The 14,259-nt window shown below is 39.8% G+C and overlaps 2 protein-coding genes across 2 annotated transcripts in view; one reads left to right on the top strand and one right to left on the bottom strand.

The window, feature by feature from the left end:
- Positions 1-14,259, bottom strand: part of LOC114667240 (EGF-like repeat and discoidin I-like domain-containing protein 3) — a 742,682-nt gene that overhangs the window by 455,769 nt on the left and 272,654 nt on the right. The window lies entirely within an intron of this gene.
- LOC114667233 (aggrecan core protein-like) overlaps positions 1-14,259 on the top strand; it is a 208,133-nt gene that overhangs the window by 157,671 nt on the left and 36,203 nt on the right. The window contains 1 exon segment of the mRNA XM_028822446.2: positions 2,134-2,247. Within this exon segment, the coding sequence (XP_028678279.2) occupies positions 2,134-2,247 (114 nt within the window).

Genomic DNA, 14,259 nt, shown 5'->3' with positions numbered 1-14,259 from the left:
TGTTAAAAATGGTTTTACCCAAAAGCAGAAGCAGTGCTCCAATTTCAGTATAAACTGTCAAGGTACATTTTCATGGCCAAATATGCAAATGATCAAGCTTTGATATCTTTAAACCTGACAACCGCTGCTAATTGATAAGTTAACATGATAGGGTCAGGTTATGGTTACCATATATGCCCCGACTGGGTGTTCTTATCAGTTCTTGAGAATACAATGCTATAGGTGACAATGATGGCATAGTGGCACACCTGCCTAACATTAACATGAGAGAAGAGCACTACAATAAGGCCAATGGATTGTGTTACAAAGGCTGTCTCATCACTTACATCAGCACTTTCTACCATCTTTAAAGATGTGGTGCCCTTCATACATTACAGTACCTAACAAAAGCTTGGACCATATACAGATGATGCGCAAAGATACGTCTCTATTAATAGTGTCTGTGTAGCTAAAGCACTGGACTTTGCAACCCCATGAGTGCCTGTTACATCCTTGACTATATGTATGCATTGTATCCTCATCCTGAACAGAAGTTGTCTTGATTGAAGGTGCTGGGATAGTCTCCGTTTGCCAGCACTGACTTTTTCTGGGCTTATTATACACATACAGTTAGGTCCATAAATACTTGGACAGAGACAACTTTTTTCTAATTTTGGTTCTGTACATTACCACAATGAATTTTAAATGAAACAACTCAGATGCAGTTGAAGTGCAGACTTTCAGCTTTAATTCAGTGGGGTGAACAAAACAATTGCATAAAAATGTAACTGTAATTCAAACTGCTGTCAGTTCATCTTCAATATCTTTCTTCTTTCTTGGTAGTAATAAACACTAGATATTCCCATGAACATGGTTTCAATAACAGTGCACTCTAAAAATCCTTCTTGTAAAGAACATTATGATATGGCCTAGAATAGTCTGCTACCTCCACTGAAGGCAAGGGCAGTTTAATCAGGCAAACTATATATTAAGTAGATCATGTCATTCAGCCTTTACAGACAGTCCTTTGCAGTGCCACTTTTCCAGTTGGTCAATGCCCAACTCCTTGTCGCTGAAATCTCCCTGGCATATCTATTTTATTCTTGAATAATTCCTTGGCCAAAAAAAAATCCAAAATATTGTTCACAGCAGAGCTTGAATGTGACATTCTGGCAGATGATTACATTTTAGATAGATAATTTTGCTAACCACAGGTCCAAAAAAGGCAGTTATATAACTCTTGAATTAATGGGTGACCCTTTTTCGTCTTCAGGCTATTGAGTATAGAATCTGTTTTATCATCATTTGTAATTTTGCCATATTCTAATCTTCATAATTAGTAGTCTCATTCTGGACCAATAAATTCAGCTATGAATTTTGAAAACTCTTGCAGCATTTTATATGCCTTATTATTTAGTTTTTCAAGGAAACTGGGTCACTGCTTCTGAACGTAAATATTTTTTATTGAAGTTTATATTGATGAACTGTTGTTCTTCATACTGTATATATTATGATTAACAAAGGGCTGAATTTTACAAAAACAAATATATGGAAAGCTACATGAGTGTCAGCATTCACTAAGAGAAAGTAACATAAAAAGGTTATTCTTAGAGATTAGTGTCATTTTAGGAGAGGAACAATTACCTGAGTCCATGATGACTTACATTTCACAGATGAGCATACTACACCTCTTCCTCTTTTGGTGATCCTCTAAAAGCAGCCCCTGTAGTATCCAATCAATGGTTGCAATTTTAACATTATGCTAAGTTTTCTTTAACATCTGGCTGATCATACATTTACAGAGTATATTTCGCCTCTGATTTAATAAGAAAATTCTTAAGTTATGTATATTCTTTACAGCTTTTAGATTATTTTGACCTTTGACCATCAGGTGAAAAAAGCTGCAAATACGCAAGTCACACATCTGGATATTTGCAAGCAGTCCAATAAACATTAAAGATGTAGAATTCTGGCTTCTCAAGCAGCACTAGCAAATAGATTCAAATAACTGCACGCTCCTACTCCATTCAATGTCAACATTATCTATTCCTTTGATAACTCTTTATTGAAAACCAATCCTCTGTTACCCTATACTGCCCTCCTCTGGGTCAGAGCCCCAGTTAGGAATCCTAATGGCAGACCATTTTCTTGCAGACACTGATGAATGCCTATCAAGCCCTTGTGTGAATGGAGCCACCTGCATCGATGGCATCAACACTTACACATGCTTATGCCTCCCAAGCTACGGAGGGGATCACTGTGAGATGGGTACGACGAAGGCTTCAGCTAATTTTACTAACATTTCAATGGAGAAACACAACGGAAACCAAAGTCTGAAAACTGGCTACAGGTGCAAATTCATGCTTTGGTGCCATGTTGCCTCCTTGTTTCTCATATTTTTGCTGTATTATGATTATTATTGCATATGATGAGTATTTCATGGGAAAAGTTGCGCAATGGGAAGTAGTATCCCCATACCACTCTCTCTACAGTGGAATGTAGCTTTGGACTCCAAGAACTCATCCAATTCTGCTTTCTGTAATCTTTGAAACTTTGCTGGTGCATGTTTGATGATCCCCTCTTTATGCTTATATATCACCTGGTCTCCCTCACCTAGTACTTACAATTTACACAGACTTATGTTGGAGTTATTGAGTTGAGCATCCAGTAGGCTGGCTGGTTATTTAATGAATTCACAATTGGAAATTAATTTGTAATTTTATACATTTAGCGCATTATTTGAAAAACGATAACTCTAGCTCTTGATTTTACTTTAAATATGTGTAACGGGACGAATTTAGTTTTTAGATGTATGCATGTGTTTAGGTTTAATCCCAGTGAATCAACAACATAACATCAAACCCACTTAATCAAATTCTGACATGCAGTTGGCCAAAGCCTATTCCTGCAGTATCACGAGTAAGAGAGGAACTAACCCAGGAATTAGATGCCAGTCTATTGCAGGGATCAATCCTGCACTAAGGGCCATTTTTGAATTAGCAGTTAACTTATGTTACAAACTCCACATAGCAAGGTTTGGGGCAGCCACTCGTATAATTGGTATCCTGGCTGCAATGTCGTGAAAACTGATGTGCACAAAACCGAGTCCAAAACAGAACTGAGGGAATAGGGAAAAGGTGGAGGCTTTGAAAGGGGAAGACAGGAAGTGAGGTCAAAGGGGTCGGCTCATGAGGGTCTTCAACCATAGGCTCTAGCCTGGACATGACATCACAGGGGCCAGAGCCGTCAAGGTCTTCTTCCATAGGCTCGGTCCCAGAAGTGACGTCAAGAGGACCAGGTGGATTCTCCCGTGACTGGTCTGTAGGGAAGGGAGAAAAAGAGTCAGTGCACTCTGTCACATCCTGGTTTGAATGGAATTGCCCTTACTCAAGCTCTTTAGCTGCCTCCTATGTGCACGTGTGTGACACTTAGCATACATGTCTTTAGAACCTGGGAGGAATTCAGAGTTCCATGAAGAAGAACCCACATAAACCTGGGAAAGTACATGCAAAGTTCAAACAGACAGCAATGGTGTTCAAACACAGCATCTGTGGGACTGTGAGGCAGCACTGCTTCACAAATCAACACGTTTAAATATTAAATGAAGCTTATTTTTAAAACACTTTCATCTTTAAAACTTTTAAGCTTTTCTCGTACTACCTTGTCACATTCTGGGTTAGTCTGATCCACATGCAGTGTATGAAAATTTACATTAAGGCACTTTGTATCACCACTCTGGATTCAGGTAAGTACTTGTGATATTGTATTTTTTATAAGATTGGTTTCCCAAAAAGTTTAGGTAAAAGTAATTGTTTTTTTTAATTGTGTAGATTGTGGAACACACTGTATACACAGTTAATTATACATCTAGAAGGGAATAATGGAATGAGATTTTTATTTTGATTAAGGCAAAAGTTAATGTCAAAGCAGTAGAGAATTCTTGTTCTTCACAGTGAAAGAGAAGTAAAATTATTTCAGTGCTCGAAATACAGGTCAAGTTAAGTTAGCCTTCAGTAGCTTTTTGATAGCCTGAATGTCACTTTAGTTTCATGGAATTAACTTTCAGATTTTATTTTCACTTTCTTATATGGCTACATTTCTCCTTTTGCCTGGAGGTGTTCTGGTACCAAATGCAGTGAGAACATTGTTTGTGATTAAACATGGAGAGTTCATAGCAATTCAACTTTTGAAAGGTTGTAAAGGTTGTTCCTCTGAGTCACTGGCCCTAGTGTGTCTCCCTTATTTCTTACATACTGTATTTACTGAGCTTTACTAGTAGATCTACATATTAAATAGGAGATATCCTTACAAACATCCACCCAGAAGACAAAGTACATTACATAGCGGGACAAAAATAAAAAGTTTTTTTTTCTGTCACTAATTCTAAGTTACATCGAGGTAAGCATGTCATATGCTGGCACAAAATCAGGGGCTTGTGAGTATACAGTACTCACATCCCCGTGATCCTTATTCATGGGAAAACTCCAGAGTAAGCTAAAGAGCATCCCAATTAAGAAATATGGTTTTGGAGATAATTCTATATGCCCATAAGTATAAAACCAATTTCCAAAGGGCAATCTTCCATTTACAGGATCTACTCCATCTAAATCTGTACCACCCAAACCTGTCATCTGACTTGCATTGCTTCTGATGCAAGTGGTAATAAACAGCCCTGGATGGAATGTCAGTGCAGCACAAGGTGAACACACAGGCACATCCACAAAGAGACAGTTGTGGTCATTAGTAAACCTAACATGCACATTTCTGACATGAGAAAAGAAATGTAGGAATCCAGGAAAAAAAGCCCATACTGACAGAACTGGGTCAGGATTTAAACCAAGTTTCTGGATTTGTGAGGCAGATGCAGTGATATCTCCACAACCACTTGACTGTCTTTTTACAGCTCTTCTAAATTGTGATATTGGCTTTGTTTACAAATTCAGGAAAATATATAATGCAGTTTTGAGTTCTGATTAACATGAGTTGGTTCTTTCTCATCATTTAACTATATTTGCTTATTAAATTTGAACAATATTTACAAATTTAATTAGTGAAAAGTCAAGCAAAATGACACCTTTTACTGGCTACCTGAAAAGATCACAATATGCAAGGTTTCGAGGCAACTCAGGCCCCTTCTTCACCTTGCCTGAAGAAGAAGCCTGAGTTGCCTCGAAAGCTTGCATATTGTAATCTTTTTGGTTAGATAATAAAAGGTGTCATTTTGCTTGACTTTTCACTACATTCATAACACTGGTCAACAAGCATTTTGCTACTGGGATTCTTTCACCTGTACTTTAACAAATCTCACTGAAAACAGTTTTCGTCCAACACATTCCATTTGTTAGTTATGATGTTCCAGGTCTTGGACAACTAGGGTGACTGGACAGTAAAGGCGATGCATTTCAGCATTTAAGAAATAAGTTTGGTCTCGAGAAAAGTGAAGCCAAAATTAAGGAAGGTGTTTTTGTTGGCCCTGAAATCCATGAACTGATGCTTGATAATGAGTTCAAAAAGAAACCCACTGAAGAAGCCCACTGAATCAGCATCCTCATTCGTGCAGGTTGTACAGAATTTTCTTGGCAGTCACAGAGCAGAGAATTATGCTGAGCTTGTGGAGAACCTGCTGAAAGTATATTAGCTTACCGGAGCCAGAATGTCACTGAAGACGCATTTTTTACATTCTCATCTCGACTTTTTTCTACCAAATCTAAGCGATGTCAGAGATGAGTATGGGGAAAGATTTCATCAATATATAAAGGTGATGGAAAACTGATATCGGGAAAAATTCACTCCGAACATGATGGATGACTACTGTTCTTGAAAAGAGAGATGGATGTGCAGTACAAGCGCAAAAGCAAGTGCCTCCAACATTTTTGGGTACGCTGACCTCATTTTTTTATTGAGGTAAATTGACATAAACATGATTTAATGTGTCTCTGGTAGCGTCTTCTGGTTTGTTTTCAGAGTAAACACATCAAAACAATTTTGGTGGTACATAGTCCAAACTTCAGATATCGTGTTGATATATTATATTGTTGTGCAAAAGTGTCAAAACGTCAATGATGTGTATTTTAAAAACTTGACATGCTAGCTTAATTCCGATTTCATATATGAAATCAGTGTAAAAAACTTAATAGAGAGATGTTCTGAAGTTCTCAGAAGCAAACAAAAAATTTTTTTGTAGACCAGTATAATGGCTAACATGGTACAACACCCTAGTACTAAATTTAATTAAATATTCATTAATAAAAAATAGCAGCACAGAAAAAAATCACATCATTATATAGCTGCTTTTCAAATTGTAGACGTTGGAGTACTCTTGCATACGAAACACACAACTCTTTCATTAAATTTAAAAAAAAATGTAATTGAACCTGAGTGACATTTTTAGATTAATAAATTAAAGACAGGAAAATGAAACATATGATGTACAAAGACAGTAATTTGGAAATTGTTCAAAATAAAGACCACTTATTTCAGCATGTTACCAAGACCAGGGTACAGAAGCACTGGTCTGCAAAAATACCCAATTGAAAGCAGCAGATTTACCAAGATTTAAAATGAAAGCCAGCTATACATTTTATAAATATTTCAAATGAAATGCTTAACATGGAAAAGATATAGGCTGTAACAAGTAAGGCAGCATTTTTGACAAAGCCTGAGTATCTGAGAAAACAGACTTAAAGCATTTCTTTTCAGGAGTGTTTAGGAACTTAACTGAATATTAAAACATATGAATGTGTTCATTCTTCTGTTGATTAGGCATTTACTACCCCAATGACACAACCCTTTTATTTAGTCCCCCTGAGCTCAGTCCAAAAAAGTGTTTTTAAAACAGAGGTTCTGCTGTTATTGAACCTTGAGACATTATAAATGTCATTAACTCCTTACATACGCATATGAAAGACTCAAGTTGTTTTTTGTTTGCTTGCTTATTTTGGTTAAGCCACACGCTTTAACACCATCTCAAAGTGAGATTTATACTCCTTCTGCAGATCATGTTGGGAAGTATTCATAGGGGAGCAATGCAAAACTCCAAAGCCTGTTAGGTTTCATGTGCAGAAAAAGAAAAGATTTGTTAGCAGCAATGACAGCCACGTTTGATACACTACAGATTTCAGTCTTTGCAGTCTGTGGTTCATTGTGTACAGCAGCAGTGGTTAATTTTAACTGTTCCCAGGAATGCTTATCGTTGGCTGATCTCTTTCACAGTCAATGGTTCTCTTTCTGCAAATGACTCTCAGCAAAAAAAAGATGTGTACCCTGTCTTTAGTAGCTTCATTTATTTGAAGTGGAAAGTAGTTGGGTGGACTGCCAGAAATGAGAGCAGAGTCAGCTAATTTGTGAAAAAGAAAATCTGACAGGAAATACTGTGGCTATTTTTGTGCATTATGATTCAATAGTAACATTCTGAGAAACATATAAAAGAAGATGCTATTAGAGTATTGCTGATGGCCATTGCATAGGTGGGTCCGATAGCAACCTGCTTCAAACAAAGAAATCCATAGTTATGTACATAGATTAGAAGAAAATGAGCCTTCATCCAGTAAAGTTATCAATGAAGAGTTCCTTGGTGGAAAACAAGTTGATGTACATTGTTAGTGGCACAGCCCTCAGGATTAATGTAGGCCAGAAGTGATACTTTGCCACTGGAGAAACATCAGCACACCATTTACTCTCATCTTTACTTTACCTCTTTTACTTTGATTAGTCACTCCTTCATTTAACTGTTGATATTTTTCAGTAAAACAATGCCGTCTTATCATTTTCATTTGTGGAGTGTACCAAACGTTAAACGTAAAATCATTCTGGAAGTGTGTCAACAAAGCAAAAGAATTGATGGTGAACACCAGTTAATATAAAAGACTGTTTGTACCTTTATATATCAATAGCCAGTTGGTAGAGGAGGTAAAGAAATTGATCCACCCATTCATCATGATAAAGAAAGCTTACCAGGTGCTGTTCTTTCTAACAGAGTTAACACTAGAATTACCAGAGCCTACGAAAAAACTCATAGATCCGTCCCACCTTAAATCGCTTCTCACCTCTCTGTCTCTGTCTTTTGTCCTGTAAATGTGTGGATAAGCAGCAAACAGCAAGCAGCCTGCTATCACATCCCCCACCGCCACACAGTTTTCTCAGCTCAAGTCTGTTTACCTGCATGTCAGTTGCTTAGAGTTGAATAGAGTGGGAAGTCAAGCAAAATGACACCTTTTATAAATACTATATCGTTATTTGGAACACATGCATTTCATGTGTGTTCCGTGTCTACAACGATCTATGTAAACACATCGTTAAAACAGAAACGTTTTTCATGTTTTAGTAATAATTGACAAAATGTAGACATGAAATGTATAATGTGTGAAGCCTGAATTCCAAATATCAAAGAAGCACTTTCACAAAAGGTACAAATATAACAGAACAAGTGCGCTTCTATTCAAAAATATAACTGCAGAAAAAGAACCCGTGTTTGGGTGTGACATTGACATGCATTTACTACGACTGCTTCTCTGGCTCAACGGTATCAGCTGTTGACTGGTAATCTAAACTTGACAAGTTTGAGTCCGTTTTGAGAAGTGAGCTGCACGTATTCTTACTATTTTAGAATAAAAACATACATTTGATTCCAGTCTGTAACAGCTGGTGTAATTTATGATAACTGTAAAGGTTAGCTATGTTTTTTTTTTTATTCAGTTTTATTCTCTCAGCCGTGTTCACGATCCCAAACCACATAAACACTGAGCACCGAGAAACTTCTTTGCTAATTGAACTGCGGCGGTGGGTGGGGGGATGGAATAGCCGGCTGCTTGCTGCTTGTCTTAATCGGAACATTTATAGGACAAAAGACGCTGAGGGTGAGGTGCGAATGGATTTAAGATGGGCCAGATTTACGAGTTTTCTCGTAGGCTCTGGTAATTCTAGTGTTAAATAAGTCTTGATGACAGTCCTTTGACATTACCAATCACTGTGGTATAGTAATAGTTTAGATTAAAAGTTACCAGGAAGAACAAAACAATTCTTAAATATAAATAGCACTTTCAATATAATTCACCCTTTAAAATAAGAATATAATATATACTAGCCAACCCGCGTAGCATACGCCACATAATTATGTATTGATGGGTGAACACTTCCTGAACGACACAGTTGTCCAAATGGCGTGGGTTTGAGGATACGACTGGAAGTGAATGAAAAGATAGACCTCTGGAGAGAGCAACATACAATTGTCCGTGACTGAAAGCGGTATCATCTGTGATGAAGAAGGCCACGCTGGTGAAAGTTACTTCATCGGTAGGGATAAGTGTCAGTACTTGTAGATTAAGGTGTAGCGAGTCTTCGTTGTTGACACTTAATATAGCTTGCGTACTGAGATGTTCCGGAGTCAAAGCTGAGAAAGAACAGGGGAAAAAATGAACATGTGAAACATCCGTAATGTAATAAGCCACTAAGAAAAGTAACATTGCAACAATGCTATCCACGACCCGATCGCTGTAAACAGAAGTGAAAACAAAATCGAGGCCGGTACATTCTTTAACTGCCTTGTGGCGCAGTGGTAGTGCAGCTGCTTTGCAGTAAGGAGACTGTGGAAGATTGTGGGTTTGGTTCCCACTTCCTCCCTGTGTGGATAGCGCTTTGAATACTGAGAACAGTGCTATATCAATGTAATGAAGTATTATTATTCTTATGCGTTCAGCCCTCTCTCTCTCGCACGCCTGTATGTGTGTGTGTCGCTCGCTTTCTCTCTCTCTGCCTCGCTCGCTCGCTGCACGTGTTCCTGCAGGTATATGCCGCATGATCATTTATTGATGGCTGAACACTTCCGGAAAGACATAGTTGTCTAAAAGGGGTGGGTTTGATGATACAACAGAAAGTGAATGAAAAGATGGAACTTTGGAGAGAGCAACATACAATTATTGTCCCTGACTAAAAACTTGTTTTGGCAAATACATGGATATCGTTTTGAAAGTTTTGCCCTGTGCCTTATTAATTGTCATCGCAAAGGCCAATCTAACAGAAAATTTTCTTTGTGTAGAAGGCAAAGTATCCGCGACAAACAAACTGTTTTACATGCTACATACCAACCAGAGGCGTAGCATACGGCGCATAATCATGCTGCTTTTTTAATGTTTTTTAAGCAGAGGGACAAAATTGAACATTTGCAAAATCCGTAATTTAATAAACCACCAAGAAAAGTAGTATTGCAACAATGCACGCTACGAACCAACATACAATCATCGTTCAGTACGCACTGCCTGCTCATGTGCCCGCCCCCAACTCCTCACCTGAGTCGCTGTCGTCGGTGCACCTCTGAGCCACGTTGTCCTTTCATTGTTCTTTGCGGTTTCGCCCTGCTTTTCTATATATAATCCACCAAGTCACCCGACCATGGTGGGGGGGGGGGGATGGGGGGGGGTTGCGTACACAGGGCAGGGACGTAATCAGAGCGAGCGTATGACCCGCACGTACTGGGTATTCCTCGTTCGTGGGGAACAATTGCAAGCCCCGGTCCCCATTACGAATGGGGTTCAGCGGCTTACCCACGCCTGTCGGCGCCAGGTAGACACACGTTGATCCATTCAGTGTAGTGCACGTGCAGTACCGGACATCCATGGGCATCACATACCTGTTAATGCTCAATCTCATGTGGCTGAAAGCCACTTGTTCCTCTAAGAAGTTGGACACCTACTGCTTGGCGATCGCGTAGCTATTAAGCAGTAGGGAGTCTCATTTGTTTTTGGAATTAACCAACTAAGTACGGCCATGCAACACCACGCACAGAATCGAGAAAGAGCTATCAATCTGTCAATCCTCTCCGTGTCCGGGCAGGGTGAGGTTTCCCGTGTTGAGTCAATGCGTCTGATAGTTGTGATGGTTTTACACTCCAGTACATTGCGTTGAACGCTGGTAACAGTCAGGCGGGCAGGCGTATTAGAGTCGGGTCTCTTAGAGTTGGTGGGCGTGTCTCTCTATCGGTTCGAGTTGTTGGGCGGTGCTCTGTCGTTTGTATCCCACGGTCGGACAACTTGGTGGATTATATATGGAAATGCAGCCGAAACCGAAAAGAATAATGAAAAGTCAACGTGGCTCAGTGGTGCATGTATACTGTAGCAGAGACGAAAGCGAGTTGGTGAGTTGTTGAGTCCGGGCACATGAGCAGGCACTGTGAATGCCTTGAGAGCATGGGTAGACGCGTGCTCGAGTTGGTGGGCTGGGCTTTGTGAGTTGACTGACATGGCTATTTTCTGCGTATCCCATGGTTGTCTTCCGGCAGTGTGAATGCCTCGAGAGATAGGGCGTCCTTGTGTGGTGAGTTGTTGCAGTTTGTGAGTTAAACGCTGCGATGGTTTTACACGCTGGTAACAGGCAGGCGGGCGGGCAGGCGTTCTCATCCCATGGTCTTAGAGTTAGTGGGCGTGGCTCTGTGAGTTGTCGGCATATCCCATTGTCTTAGCGTTGGGCGGGCTAAGAGTGGTTTATTTATCGTGCGTATCCTATGTTGTACACGCTGCATACAGCGATTCACATCCGCGATAAACATGCTTCTTCTTAGATGGTCCTGCTGCGTCCACCCTCGTTCTCGAAGCATGCAAACCGCCTGGTCATGCACCTGCTCGCAAGAGCAACTCACAGAGACCCGCCCACCAACTCTAAGACCATGGCGTGTAAAACAGTTTGCGATGGTGAACGCGGTCGTGCGTCGTAACCAAAAAGAATAATGAAAAGTCAACGTGGCTCAGAGGTGCATATGGACTCTACCACAGACGAACATAAATGACGCCATCTTTTCTGTGTCGTCGCGTCCGAGTTGGTGGGCGTGGCTCTGCGAGTTGTCGTCGTATCCAATGGTCTTAGAGTTGGTGGTGCATGCTTTCCATGGGTGTCTGCTTGTCAGTGGCTTAGTGAATTATGTATATAGATATCTTAGAGTTGGTGGGCGTGGCTGTCTTGCATGCTTTCCATGGGTGGCTACTTGCGTGCTTTCCATGGGTGGCTACTTGTCGGCGGCTTAGTGAATTATATATATAGATAATAATTATTATCATAATATAATATTAATTATATAATATAATATAATTTACCCTTTAGACTCACCATACACTTTCAAGCAGAAACATAAATCCCAAAATATATTACCTGGCCTACCAGGTCCCGATTGTTCATCTTCTCATTCTCCTTCCATCTCGTACACAGCTTGTTCAATCAAGATTTGGCCCCCTGGCTCTCATAAGAGTACAAACCCACTATCAGTGTGACACATTAATGTGGCATGTTAACCTTACAGTGTTTCTGTTTTTTTGTGTTTTTGGTAAACTGGTTATTTGTGGGTTGTACCTCTCTGAACTGTAATCTTCCCAAGTCCCCCAACCTACCAATCTAAGGGTCCACACTATCTCTCTAAAGGTCACCTGGGTGAGTTCCTCCAATTCTGTACTCAAGGTGCTGGATTAGCTGGCATCTCTATATGCAGGTCCCCTAGTAGCAAGCTTCCAAAAAGACCAACATTATAAAAGACTGCAATATTATTTGCCAGATTTTTAAGTTTGCTTGGGTGAAACTATTTAACCTATTTTAGTTCATTTAAATGTATCTTTAAAGCAGCTCCAGTTGATTTACACCTGTTCACCGTCTCTACATCCCTGTATGAACTGTCAATAATATTATTACATGCCTTGGCCTCTCAGGTCATGCACTTTTACAACCTGCTGTGTGACTCTCCAAGTTGACTTTCAGATTGTTCTAGAACCTTGGCTATTTTTTTTTTCCTTGTTCAGTTTCACTTCTGTAAGTGACTGTGTTTTACTTTGATCTCTTTTGTACCTTCTAATACAGGTGCCTTCACCTAAACTTTATTTGATTAAATGTATTTTAATACATGTAATGTAAATGTAATTTATTTGATTAAAGCCAATGAATTACTTTACTTATCTGCCGACTGTCCTATCCACTTATTTCTTCCAAAAAAACATCAAGTCGAGTTTTGAAAGTCCCCAATGTCTTACTGTCTACCACACTACTTGGTAGCTTATTCCAAGTGTCTATCGTTCTTTGAGTAAAGAAAAACTTCCTTATGTTTGTGTGAAATTTACTCTTAACAAGTTTTCAGCTGTGTCCCCGTGTTCTTGATGAACTCATTTTAAAATAACAGTCTCGATCCACTGTACTAATTCCCTTCATAATTTTAAACACTTCAATCATGTCACCTCTTAATCTTCTTTTGCTTAAACTGTAAAGGCTCAGCTCTTTTAATCTTTCCTCATAATTCAACCCCTGTAGACCTGGGATCAGCTTAGTTGCTCTTCTCTGGACCTTTTCTAGCGCTGCTATGTCCTTTTTGTCGCCTGGAGACCAAAACTACACACAGTACTCAAGATGAGGCCTCACCAGTGCATTATAAAGGTTGAGCATAACCTCCTTGGACTTGTACTCCACACATCGTGCTATATATCCTAACATTCTGTTAGCCTTCTTAATGGCTTCTGAACACTGTTGGGAAGTTGATAGCTTAGAGTCCACTATGACTCCTAAATCCTTCTCATAAGGTATATTCTCGATTTTCTGTCCGCCCATTGTGTATTCATACCTAACATTTTTACTTCCTATGTGTAATACTTTACATTTAATGACATTAAATTTCATCTGCCACAAATCTGCCCCAGCCGGTATGCTAGCCAAGTCCTTCTTTAATTATATAACGAATTCCAAATTATCTGCTAATCCACCTGTCTTGGTATCATCTGCAAACTTAACCAGCTTGCTACTTATATTCCTATCTAAATCATTTATATATATTAAAAACAAGTAAGCCCGCGATTCACTAGCGAATCGGAAATCCAAGAATGGCAATCAGTTTCTGTTCCGTCCAATATCTGGATGGATGACATATCATGGAGGGTGGGTGAGTCTGGGGAAATGACATTTAATTACATACGCATATCTGTAGTAAAGCGGTCTCGTTTTGTAGAGACGTGATTCCGTTGCCTTTGCTGACACCGACTGCTGGCAGAGTGGAGCACAGCAAGTTCAGTTTACAGGTTGTGGTGTTCGTGTGCCAGCCACTGAGTCTGGGAAGCCGCTGGGTTAGAGTCTCTGACCGTTATGTGATCTATATTAGTGGCACAGTGGATTAGAGCAAGTGTAGCTCACAGGTTGTGTTGTTTGGGCGCCACGTACCGACTCTGGGAAGCCAATGCGTTTTGGGAAGCCGCTGCGTTTGACTCTGGGGCGGGCGCCACGGCGCATTACGTTGTGTTATTTGGGCGCCACCTACTGACTCTGGGA

This window comes from Erpetoichthys calabaricus, chromosome 17, assembly GCF_900747795.2.
Source record: "Erpetoichthys calabaricus chromosome 17, fErpCal1.3, whole genome shotgun sequence".
In the NCBI taxonomy this organism is placed as follows: Eukaryota; Metazoa; Chordata; class Cladistia; order Polypteriformes; family Polypteridae; genus Erpetoichthys; species Erpetoichthys calabaricus.
The sequence above is the reverse complement of the archived record's forward strand: the minus strand, read 5'-3'. Positions and strand labels throughout refer to the sequence as shown.